This window comes from Micromesistius poutassou, assembly GCF_964030765.1.
Source record: "Micromesistius poutassou genome assembly, chromosome: 2".
Lineage (NCBI taxonomy): Eukaryota > Metazoa > Chordata > Actinopteri > Gadiformes > Gadidae > Micromesistius > Micromesistius poutassou.
The window spans coordinates 22,235,324-22,253,847 of NC_140272.1; the positions used below are offsets into that span (position 1 = coordinate 22,235,324).

Here is an 18,524-nt window from a genome sequence, read left to right on the forward strand (position 1 = left end):
GAAGCTATGGATTAGCTGTCAAGCTAAAATGAACTGGGTGAGCCTACCTAAATTGCTTTTCTATTCTTCCTCATTAAATCCGACTATCGTTTAGTCAGATTTAACTTAGACCAGGTGCTCAATGCAGTCAGAGTGCAGCCCTAGCATGACCGTGGTTGGTGTCCAATCTGTCATTACGACCCTCTGAGAAATTCCTAATAATAAAATTGTTGAACAATATAGAATTTTCTGAATGGAAAGTCTACTATTTCACTCATATACCACTACTAACATTTACTATGTGTTTCACTATAAAATACTACTAAAGACAATTAAGCCATCCTATGTATTTGGTATTGTTGGTGTTTTCAGTGCTTTAAATGTTATTCCAAAAAAGGTGTGACCACACGTATTTCAAAACCGTTTCTAACACATTTCTAAACCACATACATACTGTATAATGCTTGTATTGTTTCTCTAGCTTTCAGCGACCTAGATGTTTTAACAGGGTCAAGTTCAAGTATTCGTTGCTAATGTGTCGTGAACCACATATCCAATACAATGGACACCCATAACGATTGATTATTCTCTACAGATTGCGGCCTTAAACCATTCTCAGCTGACAGTGGCTGTCAATGACAAATCTGTATGCACCATCACCGTCCCCATCCCGTCATAACCTTCTCAACCATAGTTCATTATGACAAGAGTGCCAAATGACCACCACACCAACCCCCTCACACACTCACCCCATGTTCCATGACCCCTCCCCCCCACTGACAACAGCTAGCCATCTTCACTTTGTTATCAGTTCAGATAATCGACCACCAACAAAAGGTTGTTGACTTGAGACGTGTTGAAACTTGCCATCTGAGAGCAAAAGCTCCTGAAGTTGTCTTAACACGTTCCAAGTGACCTTCTGGAGGAGGGTCCTGACCTGTGACAGCAGCTGGCTGTAGTTATTGGTGGGTTTTGGGGAGGCTAACATGACATTCAGAGAGCGGCAGGAGCCAACACAAGCCACAGCTTCGATCCAACTCCAACCAGCCTGGAAATCATGTCAATACTCAGATTTGTGAGTGCGTTTTGTAATGTCTGGCTGTTTAGGTGATTGGATGCACTGATTTTATCCGTGGTCATTGTGTTTCAGACTGATCCCAATCAGGCTTTTCCTGTGACACTTCAGGACCTCATGTTGTTGATGACCACAACAAGCAGTCAATGATTTTTCCACTTATACTCTAGGATCCCTACAGACCAGAGTTTGTTGTGTTGGACTACGGAAAGCAAGCTTAGTTTTATCCAAAAGATTTGGGGGAGGAGAGTTGAGATTGTATTGACAATAGTGAAATATCCTTCAACAACGCAACAAGATTTCAGAGTGAGACTTCTCTTTGGGCGAGACTTAGTTGGACTCCACAACAAACCGACTGCATCAAGCCGTAGGTAAAGAAACAAAATATATTTCTCTGTGGCGATCCTTTCCATAATGTTAGAATATAATCTGAGTTTGGCAGTGGTGCTATTTCCCCGTAGGATCACATCGGGTCATGTTTTTGGGTTGACAGTGTTCTTGCTCAACACTGGTACCCTGGAAATTCAGAGTTCTCGCGAGAGCACAATATGAATTTGCTTAGCAAGTCACTCTGGGAACGAGCAATTATAATCCCTCCCCGATGCCCCTCTCCCAGCACATTAACCAATCACATCGGTGTATCTGATATAGGCGGGCCAAAAGCGTTGCTGTTTCACCTATCGGATAAGGCTTAAGTCTTATCTACTGGTTAGCTCCGCTGGTCTGGATACGTCACCCCTTTTGTTCTTCTGATTGGTCGTAGTGTTATCCAATTGCATGCAGTGATATTTTCAAATGCATGCTTGGTTCCACCCCTCAAGTTGGGCCATTTCCAGTCTGGATTTCCAGGCTGGTCAATAAAAAAAAAATGCTAGCCATTCACACCAGTTATTCACCATAGTCTAAAATAAGTATTTTCTTCAAAAGAAACTTATTCATGAAATTAGTACAATATGCATATTAGGCTAATATAAGGAAATTTGTATTAGTTGTGATGGCAAAGCAAGTTGAGGCCGTAGCTTTGCGCGTTGCTGCTTTCTATGTGCTGCTGAAAACAACAATTGCTTTGTTATTGATAATTTAGTTTCACATCAAAGGGAATTGCGGACAACCATAATTTCAAGCATGGTTTTATTCAGAGAATTTGCCATTGTTGCCAACGTATTCAGCATGCACGTGAGTGCAGCTTATTATTGGTAATGCATTTGGAATAATGAACCAAACAACAAAATTCATAGTCAATGTTTGACTTCCTAGCATAAAAGGCTTCCTAGCATAAAAGGCAAAATGTTATTGAACAGAAACACAGACTGAAAATGACAATGGCAGAATAAAGAGGCATTTGCATGTGAACATAAATAACGAATAGGCAGACCTATATGCAAATCGTATTCATGAATAGATTTGAATACGATACAATGTGCATGTAGACTAGAAATCAAGAAACCTGACCCAACACTGCTTCAGTGTTGGGTCAACACTGTGTGTGTGTGTGTGTGTGTGTGTGTGTGTGTGTGTGTGTGTGTGTGTGTGTGTGTGTGTGTGCGCGTGTGCGTGCGTGTGTGTGTGATGAGTGAGTCTATATGTGGTTCTCACAGTGGTTATTCTATGAGAAATCCTTTCATCCAACCGCGTCTATTGCGCCCAACCAACCTGTGGGGAAGGAGAAGATTCCCACAATCGTACGCTGCCAAATTCCTCCACAAGCACGTCATCCTTGACCAGGAGAGGACTCCACCACCACCGTGGCCACTCACACACAAACAGCCGGTCTAATTCAGTAAATAACAACGAGGTGCCCCCTCACTTGTTCAGCCGTGTTGAGCGGAGAGATGGAAGCCTCTCTGATCTCCAGGGGAGGACGCATCAATAATGCACACACAGCGACGCCGCCGCCGCCGCCTGGCCTCAGCCCATCCAGCCCAAAACAGCACATCAAACGCCATAGGGTGCAAGGTGTGTGTGTGTGTGTGTGTGTGTGTGTGTGTGTGTGTGTGTGTGTGTGTGTGTGTGTGTGTGTGTGTGTGTGTGTGTGTGTGTGTGCGCTGCGCGCGCAAGTGACAATTAGAGAGGTATACATTTATGAATATATATATATATATATATATATATAACTATTTATTTAAATATAAATGTATTAATTAATCAATTCATTTAAAGAGAGAGAGAAAAAAACAGTGCATGCAAGAGAAAGAGAGCAAGAGGAGGGAGGGGAAGAGAGTGAGAGAGAGAGACAGGGGGGGAGGGAAAGAGTGAGAGTTTGAGAGACGTTGAGAATAGAGTGAATAGAATAGAGAGAGTGAATAGAGAGTGAACCAAAGAGAAAGAGAGAGAAAGAGAGAGGGGGGAGGGGAAGAGAGTGAGAGAGAATAGAGAGTGAACCAAAGAGAAAGAGAGAGAGAGAGAGAGAGAGGGGGAGGGGAAGAGAGTGAGAGAGAGGGAGAGAGAGAGGGGGGAGGAAAATAAAGGGAGAGAGAGAGCGAGAGAGAATGCGCCTCTCGACACTGAAAAAGGTTTTCTGAGTTCTCAGTGTTTTCTGTTTTCTTTGTTGTTCTCACGCACCGTATTTTTGTAAAGAGCGTCTTTCTACTGACGGCTGATGGGGGGATGGCTCGGAGAATGAGGTCAGCGATCTAAGCAGCGTGATGCAAACCGTTAAATGTTTAACGTGCAGAGCTGAGGAGGAAGGAAAGAGTGGGCGCGTTTTCTGTGCTCCACTTGTGTTTGAAACAGTACGACAACAGCATGGAGAACAGCAGGCCTACAGTAGGATACCGCCATTACGTCTTCTACTCCAGTCCAATATCAGCCAGCCAGCCTGTAGTAACTTGCTCTTTTTATTAGTCTTTATTAGTAGATGCTTAACTAATCTTAAACACATCAAACATCTGTCACAAATCAAATCAATCAATATACAAATGAGATATGTAGGCGGATCTTCATTTATTTAATAGGTTTTTTTAGATGTATAAATATAGCTAAGATAACCTATTCTCTTTTTCTTCTTTAAACGATTCCAAACGTATATTTACATATAGATAAATATGAAGAGCATATTAGATCTCTGACTGACTGTGGGGCTGTGGGGAATGTGGGCCACATCTCTTTAATGGGAAGACAACAATATAAACAATATAAACAACATGAACAACACATACACATGTAAAACATCAAGAACATGAAAACATGAAGAACATCACAAACTTCTGTCGTCAGTGTCAGTGTTCATTGGAGAGGCCATGGAGTGTATTCACCATGACACTTTTTATTTTAATTCTTAAAACCATCAGAAGAATTAAAAAAACAACTACAAAAGACAACCTAAACGCACAAAGTGCAGATGCAACTTTTCCGTTCTGCATCATTTCCATTTCTTCTATTTTTTACTTTATATTCTCGCGGGATTTATCATCTGACGCTCACCTGCACGAGACCGTTATTTCCACCTTGGTCGCCGGGATGTTCCCCGTGATCGGGTCGAACTCGTACACCAAGGACATGTCCTCCGGTTTGTCCGTCCCGTCTCCGTCCGTCAGCTCCATGGGGCGCGCGTGCGGCGGCGAAGGCGGCGACGCTGGCGCGCGCGGCGGCGGCGGCGGCTCGGGGCTGATCCGCGCGTCACTAAGCCTGGCCCCGATCAGCCGCGCGGGGTCCACCGGTCTCCGGTCTCCGGTCCGACCGGGCAACCCGGCCACTTTACAAATCTTGTACAGGGTAAGGAGAGAACAAGTAGGGAGGAAAGGAACACCGGATGCGCTGGAGTCACTTGTCCGGAGATAAAACCAAATCACGGGCAGAAGACGCGCGTGTAGTGTGAGAGGACCGACGCGTTCCTCCTGACTGCTGCACCCTAATGCGCGTCAAGTCAACTCCTCTCTGCGCCTCGGCTCAACTGAGTGTGTGTCTCCGTGTGTGTGTGTGAGCGCGTCCAAGCGAATGGAGAGAAGAAAAAAAGCCACCCACCCCCCCTTCCTCCTCTCCTCCTCCTCCTCCTCCTCCTCCTCCTCTCCTCCTCCTCCTCTCCTCCCTCTCCTCTCCTCCTCTTCCTCCTCCTCCCTTCTCCAATTCTAAGCCCAGTGCGCTACTACCGTTCACGGTTCAGCGCAATAAGTTGTTTTCCTCCCTCTTCTCCGCCGTGTGTCGCGGATCGGGGGTCGACCCAGAGCTGCTCCTCAGGTTCTTCCATCGGTATGTCGGAGGCGCTTCAGCACCGACCAGCGGACAGCTCCCACGGCGGGCGACTGGGGGAGAAAACACTGCAATGTAGCCTTATGCTTACACCCGAACCAAAACGGAAAGATTTTTGCCTGAAGTTTTCGTTGTACGCCGTTATCCTATTAGTTACGGCCACGCCCCGAGTGTAAATCAATACTAATTATAGGCCGCCGGATTATCACTATAAAGTGGCTAATTTATTATCCCACCATTCATTTTCCGATTAGAAATCCCATTTTAATGCATGCAAAAATGCATTTTCACTCATTGAAGGGGCTTTGAATATGTAAATGTTATTTTCCATGCAAATAAAGCTCTTTTAAATGTAAAGTAATCATGAAGAATTAGTCTCTCTCTCTCTCTCTCTCTCTCTCTCTCTCTCTCTCTCTCTCTCTCTCTCTCTCTCTCTCTCTCTCTCTCTCTCTCTCTCTCTCTCTCTCTCTCTCTCTCTCTCTCTCTCTCTCTCTCTCTCTCTCTCTCTCTCTCTCTCTCTCTCTCTCTCTCTCTCTCTCTCTCTCTCTCTCTCTCTACATAGCATCTCCATTTTATATTCCAACTCTCTCTCCCACTTGTCATATTTTCCCTTCTATTCACCTTTCTATCTCTTTTTCTAATTCTTTCAAACTAACCAAGCACACACACACACACACACACACACACACACACACACACACACACACACACACACACACACACACACACACACACACACACACACACACACACACACACACACACACACACACTATACTTGTGAGACATGTTCATGTTCACATGAGGCATCACCGCGCCCCTCAGAGCATCCATGCATACGCAGAACGCAGAACACAGAACCGAGCCGCCGCCCTTCCGCTTCAGCCGCGGTGATTCATGCTAGTGAGCCTGTCATGCTAGTTAGCCTGACATGTAGTTAGCGTGGGTGAGCCCTGCCGTCGTGCAGATGTTTCACCGAGGAGGTCGGTGTGAGCCGGTTCTGGGGAGCACTGGGGGAGGAAGGGGGGAGGGGAACTTGACCGGCCCTAGAGTCTATTGCCTCTCAACCTCCCCCTCAAGGGTCTGTTTCTAGTGCTGTTTAAGTATCTGACGCACTGCGTTTCATACTGTTCACGAACCCATGGGGATGTAGAGTATGGAGCAAAAACAAAACTGTGAACTTTCGAAGAAATGCAGAGGAAATATTCATATATTCATAATTATACTTGAATCTTTACTGTTGTTGTTGCTGCTGTTGTTTCTGGTGAATCCGTAATCAAACATTCATGTATTCTCTGGACTCCATAAGGGACGATTCTTGAAGGCGAATGTGAGCATCAGAGAGAAGAAGCCACAATTACAGCAGAGCTTTAATCTTCTGTCACTCCGTTTTTGCTGTTTGTCTCCTCACACAAGTAAGGAAAAATACTTCCTCCACGGCTGAAATCAACTGCGCATTATGAGCCAAGAATAGCTTGAAGAAATGTACGAGCGCGATCATGCTGAAGCCAGGATGCACGCGTGAATATGAAGGCACACTGACACATCTTGTCGAGTAAATCTGGCTACTACTAAAAAAACGTTGTATGAGAGTTTAAACATAGATTCAGAGTGCCTATGTTGGATCTAACACGTCATATCCCCATTCGGCCATTGTCTGACCAATTTTGCTCATGAAATTGTGTCACATTTTAGGAAGGTGGGTAAGGATTTGTAGGATTTTAACAGTGCTGGTTTTAAACGCCGCTCTCGCGCACCTGCAATGTCAACAAATAAAACACGTCTGGTGTCACCATATGTGACTTCAGACCAAAAAAAGCTAAACACGAGAGACCAGCTGACTGGATTAGTGATCAATAGCCCCAGAATGTTTAATTAAAGCGCTATTTTAACCCATTTTATAACCGAGCTGCGGGTGGTCAAGGCATTCTTCTCAGCTGACATTAATAACACTGTGGGGACACCAAATGTCTGTTTTTTTCCTGCACTTCCTGCCAATTCCTCAGCCTCTAATTATGGTGTTTACCATTGCATGCGTCATGCTGACCAGAAATACTGCCTTTCTGGAAGCAATTACGCCCCAAAAAACGGAAGACTTGTCAGCCGAGTGAAGACAGAGCGATAAAGGAGAGGAAAAATTTTGTTCTCCCGCTTAAGATAACTGTAATCACTCGCACAGCGCAGTCTGACGACCCCAACACGTTTTTCTACAATGGTTTGGCAATTCAAGAGGTCGCCCTTTCTACATAAAAAATGCATATAGATCTCTTTTCTCTCAACCTCTCAGCCATTAGCTCAGGAGGTAGAGCAGGTTGGCTGGTAATCACAAGGTTGGTGGTTCGATCCCTGGCTCCTCCTCCTAGCTGAGTGTCGTGGTGTCCCTGAGCGAGACGCCTCTCACCCTGACTGCTCCAGACCAGCTGGCCGTCGCCCTGCGTGGTCGACTCCGCTGTGAATGTGTGCATGAATGGGTGAATGTCAGTCAACACTGTGGAGCGCTTTGGATAAAAGCGCTATATAAATGAGGACCATTTACCATTCTTAAGATTGGACAGTTTCAGGTACAGACCGAGAGAGGATGGATTATAATAAATTCTGAGAAATCTCACAAACTGGAATAAGGGCATTTCATAAAAGTTGTACTTTTGCCAGTTCTACTTACCAAAATAATACTATTAACCCTAGAACTACTAACTCCAATATTATGAACACCTATCACAATACCAGTGACCCCAGTAGTACCACTAAGGGAGCATAGAATCCACTATAGGATAGCTTGATCTCTGATAGGAACTTGATTTGTTGAAGGGAGGGAAATCCTACTGCTGGGGCAGTCAAAGCTACGTATTAAATTAAGGTGTTTTGTCGTGAGTCGTTAACCGGCAAAAGCTGGAGCCATACCGTTGGCCCAGTGGTCTCAGAGCAGCAGCTGAGGGCCCTTGATGCAAGCAGGGGTTTGTGTAAAGCTCCTGCCCAAAGGGCCATGTGTTCTCCCTCTGGGACGTTATCCTGCCCCACGCTCTAATCCAGAGCCAGGACACCTGAAGAGACACACATCACAGAGAATCCCCCACACAGGAGCAGCACACACACAGCATGTGTACAGGTGTACATGGACAGATGCAGGGACGGCTCTCTGGTTGGTTGATTGGAAATGTTTAGTGGTCGAATGCCAACTCTCAGGTATGAGTTTATGCTTAGGTAGTGTGATCCATTTCACAGAGGCATCGTCTTATACAGGTGGTGCTTCTAACACTAATTATGGGTCTTTTCTTTTTATGGAGCAGGGCTAAGGTAGAATACTCATCTTCACTACTAATAGACATATACACCTCCTCATTGACTGCTTCACCTGTTGCCATGTGTCAATGTCGCTGCCTTATTTGAGAGGCCAAAACAGACCTGTAAACAAATAGAGGTAAAAGTGGGGAGCTAGGGTTTTTCTGGATAAAAACCACTATGACAATCACATCTTTGGTCTTTGGTAATTCCACAACAAGCAAAGACTCGTAGTGGGGGTTATCTCGGCCAGAGTCCTGCGGTGACAAATAATGTACTGTGTCGGACACGGTGCGTGTCGGGTCGGACAGTGCGGGTCGGTTGCGGGTTTTGCGATTGCGAGCGAGACTTCACCAGTGCTGGATATGTTATTCAGGAACGGAGGAGTCAACTAAAACCGTCCACAGTGGATGATTTGTTTTTTCTGCACAGCAATCTAAAGCACAGCGCCAACACCAGGTAGTGTAATTCGCCGGCGTTGTGTCTAATTTTCCTTCGGTTGCAGGTCGGGCGTCGATATCAGTTTGTAGCGGGTCTGGTCGGGTGCGGAATGTAATTCGCGGGTACGGGTGGGTGCGGGTTTGCAAATTACAGTTTTTCACAATTGCTTTAACACATTTCCTGATAGACTACCTCACTTTCCCAAAACCCTAAACACAAATCTCAAAACACACAAAATGCTAAATCCTACACTTCTCTTGCAAAAGCACACTTTGCCCTCAAAACAGTGTTAATTCTTCACTAAATGGTATTTTCTTTTCAAATTACAAACACATACATCATATGAGTAGACCTTTCTAAGCACCCTGGTGTGCAGAATGGAAAACACTATAGTATGAATGGAAAACACCATATGAATGCTTCATCAGTATTATGCTGTTGCATGTTCAGTGTTACACTGTCACCTGTTGGATGTAAAATATTACCATATAATGTTTTTACGTATACTCAAATAGAAAACAACACACAATACTTTACAGTAACAACAAATACTGTATTTGTACCCAAAATGTGCAGTCTACTGTAAATCACAGCAAACAGGATGAAAACGGGATGATATGAAAGAGATAACAGAAAATAGGCAATACTGTAAACAAAACATCTGAATGGATGAATGAATGCATTTTTATTGGTCGTAACCAAAGGGTAGGGGCAGAAGCTTCAGCTTATATCAAGCCCCCCCTTCTCACATTTTTAAGAGTAACAAACAAATGTCATACATACAGTGTGTTTGCATATACATACACTTACCTACATAAATACATACATACATACATGCCTACACATACCCATAAGGGTCAATACTCATATCCAGTACATTTCCACAATAAGATGGATAAAATCCTAAATAATGATGATAACCATTGTCACGACCCCACTGTTAGTTTTGAACCCGCTCTATGTCTAGGCAGGAGTCGAGACACATAAGTGCTAAAACCCACAGCTGGCAGGCAACTCGCTTCCGGCCACGTGGGCAGTGACTCACCTGGTTCCTGGCGAGCATTTGTCCTTCCTTGATGTGTTGAGGGATAGCCCAAGCGTTGGAGCAAACTGTAGCATGTCCCGGTTGGTTTATAGTTTGACATATAACATAGACAAACACTAGACAAACATACACGACAAAGGGGGTGGTCACATCCCCCCTTTAGGAACCTAGTCCTGGTACTGTCCTTGTAGAAGGGGAAAAACCTTCACCTCTTTCAGAGGGTGTTTAGGGAAACAAGTGTGGGCACCATGCTGTCTGTTCAGCCATCTTGGATTCCCCAGGTGACCTGTATCAAGGCCAATCAAGGGAGCCACTCCCACAGTTACCAGGACAACCAGTTACCCACCAGCTTAACATTACCCAACAGCAGGATCGTGACACCATAATGAGAATAACAATGTTCATCATCATCACCATTATCAACATTCTCATAGAGTGATACTACTCAATGTCTTTCTTCTGTGACCCTTCTATAGCAAATTGCAGATTGCTAACAGCCTTTGGAGTTTAGAAATGTGATTGGCAGTGTGTTCTGTGTGAACACCAAAAGAGGGAATAGAAGAGTGTGCAAGATATAGAGAATTGTGTGTAGTGGTGTGAAAAATGTGTGGTTTGGAATGGGAATCTGAGTCTAAAGCAGAAAATCTGCCGAATTGGTTTTGCAGTTGGTACATGAGTTTCAGGTTGTGTACATTGTGTCTGATGTTCCAATTAATGTGTTTAAACAACTGTGAAAAACTGACCCGTGCATTGATTCTCGGCAATGGTGGACAAGGATTTGGGGCAAGAAACTTTGGCTTTGACTCTCTTGAAGTCCAGATTGAACCACGACTTGACAGAGTCAAACCACGACAGATTGATATGGAAGGACCAGAGACGTCGGAGAACCCGACACAGTCGTTTATTCATAATATCATCTAAAGGCGCACAGAGCTTTTGGCTTATATTTTGGCTTTTGGTCTATATATTATATTATCTTACTTAGATATAGAGCTCCAGGTCTCCCGCCGGAGCTCCCAGAGTGTTCTAGAATATCTTATAGAACACGGCCAAAAGCTGTGCGTGCCTCCGGATGATATTATGAATAAACGACTGCGTCTCTGGTACTACATCATTGCTTCTTTAGCGCCTGTGTGATCTACTGGTCACACCAGTCACACGGTAAAGTCAAAATCCATACCATAGGGGTTTCTAACGATACAAAGCTTGATACAAAGCTTAATGCAAAAGGGTGTCCCTCTAACGACATAGTGCTTAATGCAAAAGGGTGTCCCTCTAACGACATAGTGCTTAATGCAAAAGGGTGTTCCTCTAACGACATAGTGCTTTCGATCCAGAAACACCTCAGGCCTTTACCTGAATTTGTTTCCAGGCCAATCTTTGCCTATGGCTGCGACGTTAAAGTTTACCTTTAAGTTAAAGTTCATTTTTGATCCAAAGTTCAATGCAGCGTCCATGTATATATGTCTATGAGTCTAAGACCCCTTGCCTTGACATAAAAGCATAGACATTTATACACATTAATACTGCCTTTTAACTGAATTCTGATTTCCTTTTAACTGAGTTTCTGAGAGAGGTTGATGAAAGGTAAAACATTTTGGAAAGTAACGTTGACGTTTCGCAGCAACGGGTGGAAGCTGTCAATTTGTCAAATCTATGTTAATATGCATAAAAATAGCAGACCCGTAATTAGCTCTATGAGCGACACCTGTGTTTGTCCTACGATGTCTGGGAAAATTGCATCACAGAAACATGGCTCTTATCAGGTTTGTTTCATTGGTTGTCAGAACACCATGCCATGTGCCATGTTCTGATTGTCAACTACATTATAACATTATGTTCAGGAGAGAGCAACTATGGGAAGTGAAGGAACAAATGCATGGATAAAAATGAAAAGTTCTTTTTTTTTTTTTTCTCTCTTCCTTTTAATTGTGATTTATACACAGAATAGTTGAAATAACAAATAGGTGTTTATCTGTCTGCAGCTCTCAAGTCATAAAGCATGGGTAATATTTGACTAAACGTCCTCTTTCATGGATCAAAGGTCCGGAGGCGTTCACTCCCTGAAGAGGATCAGGTGATCTTTGAGCAGTCTTATTAAGAACTAAAGATCTGACTGTTTAGTCCAGCGACCTCTTGACCAAGATGGTGGAGTTGGCGTTCTACCCAGCCGTGGCGCTGATGTATTTCTTCGCAGTGATGCGGGCTTCCAAGGACGACCGCGTGGAGCTGGACGATAGGGCCTCCCTCAACGTCTTCTGTCTGTTCGTGTTGTGCCAGCCGCTGTGCCTTGTTGTGGGACACTACACCGGCATGCTCACGTACCTCATCACTGCGCTGGTGTCCTACCACTTCCTGCCCTGGAGGGCGGCGGCGGCGGCGGCGGACCAGGACGCCAGAGACGGCAAGCCGACAAAAAATAAGAAACGTGAGAAGATGAACTGAGGAGAAAGAGAGGAGGCGGAAGAAGCAGGTGACACTGAGAGCCTCAAGAGGACGCTTTCTGGAGGAATATAACTGGGGGAAAAAAAGCGTGTGACCTCAAGAAAGTTGTTCTTCTTCTTCGTCCTGGAGTGAAGGGCAGGATGTTGGACTTTGGAGCTTCGGACACATTATACCTTGGAATCATTCGTCAGCATGCAACGCCTTTGGCGGTCAAAAGCACGATACGCCTACAAACATGCTGTTAGCAAGACGGAAACTATGGACCAACCCCTGTCAAAGCCTTTGATGTCCCGTTTGTGTGTGTGTGAGAGAGAGAGAGAGAGAGAGAGAGAGAGAGAGAGAGAGAGAGAGAGAGAGAGAGAGAGAGAGAGAGAGAGAGAGAGAGAGAGAGAGAGAGAGAGAGAGAGAGAGAGAGAGAGAGAGAGAGTGAGAGTGTGTTCAATAGGATTAGGCCGTTCTCGCAGCACCTTGTTTCCCTGGCCATGCTCGGATGCTCTCAGTGTGAATTCCTAAGACCCCTTTGATGGGACTGAGCATAGTTTGAACACGTCTAATTACTTTTGGTTGTCTCAAGGATTTGTGTGTGTGTGTGTGTGTGTGTGTGTGTGTGTGTGTGTGTGTGTGTGTGTGTGTGTGTGTGTGTGTGTGTGTGTGTGTGTGTGTGTGTGTGTGTGTGTGTGTGTGTGTCCGGTTTGTGTGTAAAGGCATTATTTTCTTGCCCCTTTGTTTATCTATCTTGTCATGTCACTTTTAACACCATAACAAATAACAGTTCAATTATTTTGTTTGTTTGGCCCGAATTACATGTCTAATAATCTTTACAGCCATATATATATATTATTTTTGCTTTTGGTGTTTCACAATAAGTGAAACACTACTACTACTATTACTACTACTATTACTACTACTACTACTACGGAATGTGAATAACTAAATTGCGGTGAGGGTTAGGATGAGGGTGAGGGTGAGGGTTAGGGTGAGGGTGAGGGTGAGGGTTAGGGTGAGGGTGAGGCTACTTCCTTGTCAACTCTCTGCTGCAGCTTCTTTAATAAAAAAAAGAAAAGAAAAATGAACGCCTTTTGTCTGAACCACACAGCTCCAGCTACACGTCATGTTTTTAAGGGAACAATACATTGTTGGCTTAGCAGACCATATGCTGCGTTATTTGAAGCACAGTATTAACGCAGTATTTTATCCATCATGTCAGTGCTGTCAGATTTTCATACAATTGGGGCAACTTTGGGGACCTTCATTCAGGTGAACAAGTAGAATAAAGGGGTCCCCTAATTATGAGAACATTTATCCTATGCAGGATTTTCTTACCAACACACCTCAGTACAAATTGCACAATGCAAAAGTAAGCCTTTTTGCCTTGAATATTAGCTTTTTCTACATTAAGGCAAATACATGTTGATATACTGGTGATGGTATTTTCAATGCTGACACATTTGCCTATCACTTGCCATACATAAGCCTATCTATTACACACAAGGATTTGCGTGTTTGTTGTGGATATGCGTGCGTGCGTGTCCGTGTGAGCCTGTGTGTGTGTGTGTGTGTGTGTGTGTGTGTGCATGTGGTTAGCATGTGTTGCAATGAGTGACGCCACCAAATGGTGTTCGCTTTCCTCGCCGGCTTTAATGGCAGTCATACATCACCGTGCCAGTGTCTGCTACCACGTGGGGAGAAACACAGCCCAAGGAACGGTTAATGATTACAGTTTGCAAAACGGGAAATTGAGACGTATGCATGCAGGGTCCTGAGAAGCCCAGAGGAAAGAAGAATATAGCACTTCAGAACCCCTCCCTTTTTTTTTTTTCCCCGACTAGCATTTAAATTGCCTTATAGTGCAGACAGAGAGGACGCCATTAAGAGACGGAAGACGCATTGTGACATTTGCACATGGCCAGGTCACGTTATTCATCATTCACATTCAGTCAGTCGGAAGTGTCTGGAAAACATGACAAACAATATTTGGTTTATTATTTCCCGAACAGCCACTTTAGGCATCAAGATGAGAGTATTAAATAATCAGTTTCACAGAGAAATAAAAATAGGCTGCAAAAAAATAACCCCAACACTCTGTACCCCAACAGGCTGTAGGTCTACCCCATCACGCTGTAGGCTACCCCATCACACTGTACCCCATCACGCTGTACCCCAACAGCCCTTTATAAGATCCACTGCCCACACCTTGGTACGTTCATAGTGTTACAGGTCTTCAAGTGTTGATCACGTGTCGAATGAACAGCGTATCCCAAACGTTTTTTTAAATTCAAACAATCACCAGCAAATTATCGGAAAACATGCAAAAATCACAACTCAATTGTAAAAGTCACAACAAAACCGAAGTGAGTGTCGACAGATATTGACAATGATATGGAGGCGGAGCGGCTTTTCTTACACATGTGGACGTTTTTATTACAACGTAGCGCTTTTGTCCTTTGCATTCTGAGCAGCATTCTGCAGTTTGTTTGGCAACAACATCATATCTTGTCTGATGCCTATAAGCCTAGCAAAATGAAGAGGTAACTTTTCAATGATTACGCTTTTTATGCATCACCCTTTCATCCAGCAAATAATGGCCCGTACGCTGTGCATTTTACTTAATACACAGCGTTGTTTAATACTCAATTCTGATTGGTCAATTATGGCATTCAGTGGTGTTATTTCTGAAGAGCAGTTCTGTATATGGAGGCTAATTCCAACCTTAGTATCTAACAGACTTTGCTTTAGCAGAAGCAACGCAAATATGTTTTAAATAACTTTATATATTTTTGTGTTCTTTATTTTGGGCCAGATAATTGTTTTCTTTAGGAAGTTGCTATGTAATAAGCAGATAATGTAAAGCCTGCCGGTCATTATAGAGAAACAGACCGTGATAGGGTGATGCAGGTCCCTGCCACGATGCAGAAAGGACCTGAATGCCCCCTAAGGTGAACATCATCCCATAATGATCTGTGAAACCAAAGGAGGACCAAGTTCACCATATCTCGTGATTGGGTGAGATAAGGTTATGATGCCAAACATGTATTTATAAGGTAATGCAGCAATCCAAAATCCTATTCCCCCTGTTTAACTTCTATTTAACATGGAACAGCCATATGTCCCAATTAGCCAAGAAGTGAGTCGCTTACTACTTTATTATAAACAGACGTTGATGAACATGTGCATGAATGGTTGTAAGTCGCTTTGAATTTGTGTAAGCATCAGTTTAAAATATTTGAAATCCTTACCGTTCACTTCCTAGAAGTTATCTCAGTATGTTCTTGTTGTGTATTAGGTTACAGAAGTACACAAAGTGTGGGTAAATAAACAAACAAATATAATACAACATGTATACAAATCATAAAAAAATATACATTTCCAAGCCACCCATACATGCCAGGGGATGAGTTCCTATCGCGGTGAACATTGGCTGCAGAGAGTACAATGGATTTCTACCGCAGACGGTATTTTCAAACTCAGTTTGAGTATTTCATCTATCAGCATGAAACTTGGTATGCATAGCATTGACAAACAGACGTCTCCAAACATAATTTTTTTTGCATGATAAAATGACAGGACATTCTTTCCTGTTAGCCCTAATCAAATAAAAAAGGAGGCTTCAGAAAAGAATGACACAAACAGGAACAGCAGTATTCAACTAGGTTTTATTTTCTCCATGGGACCTCCATGTGTTCATCATTAAATACGTACTTACACTATTTACAGTCAAGAGACAATTTACATGGTTTGGTTACATGCATTGTCAGATTAAAAAAATAAAAGAAATAAATAAAAAACAAAAATGTACTGGACAAACAGAATCAAAGCTGTACACACATTTACATTGTCTTAATGGAGGAAGTTGTCTGTGCAATAAAAGGCACATATGACCTTTGACCCTGTTCAATGTCCCAAGAGCTCATAGTTCACATATACCTGCTACCCATGTGACCTCACCTCTAGCCACATACTCGCCCGCACACACACACACACACACACACACCGTAACATGGGTAAAATCATTTTCAGCGACAGCAGGGAAAAACATTTTTGTGCACTTGTGGTTCTTCAACCGAGCACCCCGTACCCTCATGAACAACACTTGGCTGTGTTTCAAATGCTATCCCCCACTCTGCAGTGCAGGACCCCGGGGGATCTGCGTGGCGGTTTTGAAGGTCATTCCATCAGTCAAACTGGTCGAATAAGCAGAGAAGATGATGGCTGAATAATATCATCCGTACTCCAGGCGGAATTGGAATCTATTTTAAATTCCAGCAACGACAGTGATTCCTACATTTTTTGAGTTTTGGAGTAACGGTTTTTGCACCACCTCTACAAGTCCTTCTTATACCTTTATGTGTTGGCCGTGGCCTCACGCCTGCTGCTCAGATGCTCGTAGCCATAGCGTGATAGCTCAAATTAAACCTAATAGCATTAAAATTGAGACCAAATCCTAAAACAATGTGCTTGAGCTATTGGACATTTTTTCCCACTCAGATTGTATGTAAAGCATTGTATTCACCAAACCAATAACTCATCCATCAACAGTCCACAAAAAGCAAAATTCCAGTATAGGTTCGTTTTTGAGACTAATCACAATGGTCATCGCAAACTCTGTAAACTCGAGAGTCAAGTCTCGCCTTTGGACTGTGTGTCTGTGAAACAGTGATAGGACTGATATGCAGGATTCGAAAGCAAGTAGGCTACTTTATGTCTGCCAGCTACATTGTTAAACATGAGAACAATCTCTCCCTAGATTGAAACACTGGCGATACATTTATATACAGAAGGTCGGCACAAGGGAAGGGGGTTGACATTGGCAGAGCTAGAAAGCTTCTGAACTCACTAAGACAGACGTCTGGACAAACAATCTTCATATTTAGTTTGTGTGTGCATAGATGATTATGGAATAACACATTCTGGGAGGGATAATAGGGTTGGGGATTCTTGTGGAGAATAGCAGCCAGCCAGAGACGTTAAGCCAATGGGATGTGAGCATACGCAGAAGGGGGCACACACTGTAGACCCCTATGCACAGCACTGATGACGCACAAGCATCTGCTTCTGTAGGGTTTTTGAACAAAACACGTCCACGTCAACATGAGCCAGGCTTTACCTCAAGAAGTACCTAGGATTACTACTAAATCACAGTACAACAAAATCACGGTGCGGGAAAAAAAAAAAGAAAAGTACCTGATAAAACACTGGCATTTTGGAGAGGTCTGAGACCAAACGGTAAGCTGGAGCGCCATGGCAACCGGGCCAAGCTGGAGGACGTGAAGCCCAGCGCGTTTGAGAAGAGCGTGACTGGAAAACCCCTCGAGTGAAAAGCCAAATTAGACAAGGCCGTCCGGCTCAAGACTCTACATTCGTACCACAAACTACGAGAGTTGTGAGAGTTATCAATTGTGAAATCCTAAATAAAATGACGGGAGTCCAATCAGAAAGAAAATTGAATCGAATACCGAAATGAAGTCCACCTTCTTAAAGTTGCAGAGCATTGGGAGGGTTCAAGGGAACGAGCCCGGGACGGGAGAGATTCAACAAGGGGTCTGCGTGGTTAAATCACAAACAATGAAGGACTGAATATAAGAACAGGAGCACAGAGCAGCAGAAAAATAAAAACCTTGGAAGTACCTTGAAATTATAATAAAAATAAAGAAATAAAAATAAGCAAATCGGTTAAATTCAGATACATTTCTGAAATGTCAAAAGTGATTTTGGCTAAAACGACCATCTTACAAATTCATTCCTGACTTCTAGCACATTTTTCTCATTCAAACACGCACACACACACGCACACAGACAGCCACAAACGCATACACCAGATCCAACATGTCAAAGGCTGTATATGCAGCTGCCTATACAGAGACATTGCATTGTATGCAGAGCTCTTGTCAAACATGGTTAGAATATAACACTTAGTGGGACTCATGTGTTCCCATGTCAAATTTACTGAAGTAAAGTACACTGAACACCAAGCAGCCAAGCAGAGCATATTCTCAGCAGGACGTTGCTGGATCCAAGCAGTTCATGATGTGTCAAGAGCCATTGATCCAGTTGGGGAAGCAAACAGAACTCACC

The 18,524-nt window shown here is 43.6% G+C and overlaps 2 protein-coding genes across 2 annotated transcripts in view; both read right to left on the reverse strand.

The window, feature by feature from the left end:
* LOC311338261 (copine-5-like) overlaps positions 1-10,025 on the reverse strand; it is a gene marked incomplete at both ends in the record, with an annotated part of 41,568 nt that extends 31,543 nt beyond the window's left edge. The window contains 4 exons of the mRNA XM_084463489.1: positions 4,478-4,758; positions 6,219-6,252; positions 8,144-8,283; positions 10,008-10,025. Coding sequence (XP_084319615.1) covers positions 4,478-4,758; positions 6,219-6,252; positions 8,144-8,283; positions 10,008-10,025 — 473 coding nt within the window. The remainder of the gene's footprint in view (positions 1-4,477; positions 4,759-6,218; positions 6,253-8,143; positions 8,284-10,007) is intronic.
* A 2,977-nt stretch (positions 10,026-13,002) lies between these two features.
* The window catches only part of LOC311338262 (uncharacterized protein), a gene marked incomplete at both ends in the record, with an annotated part of 195,904 nt that continues 190,382 nt past the window's right edge, over positions 13,003-18,524 (reverse strand). Inside the window, 1 exon segment of the mRNA XM_084463490.1 lies at positions 13,003-13,131. Within this exon segment, the coding sequence (XP_084319616.1) occupies positions 13,003-13,131 (129 nt within the window).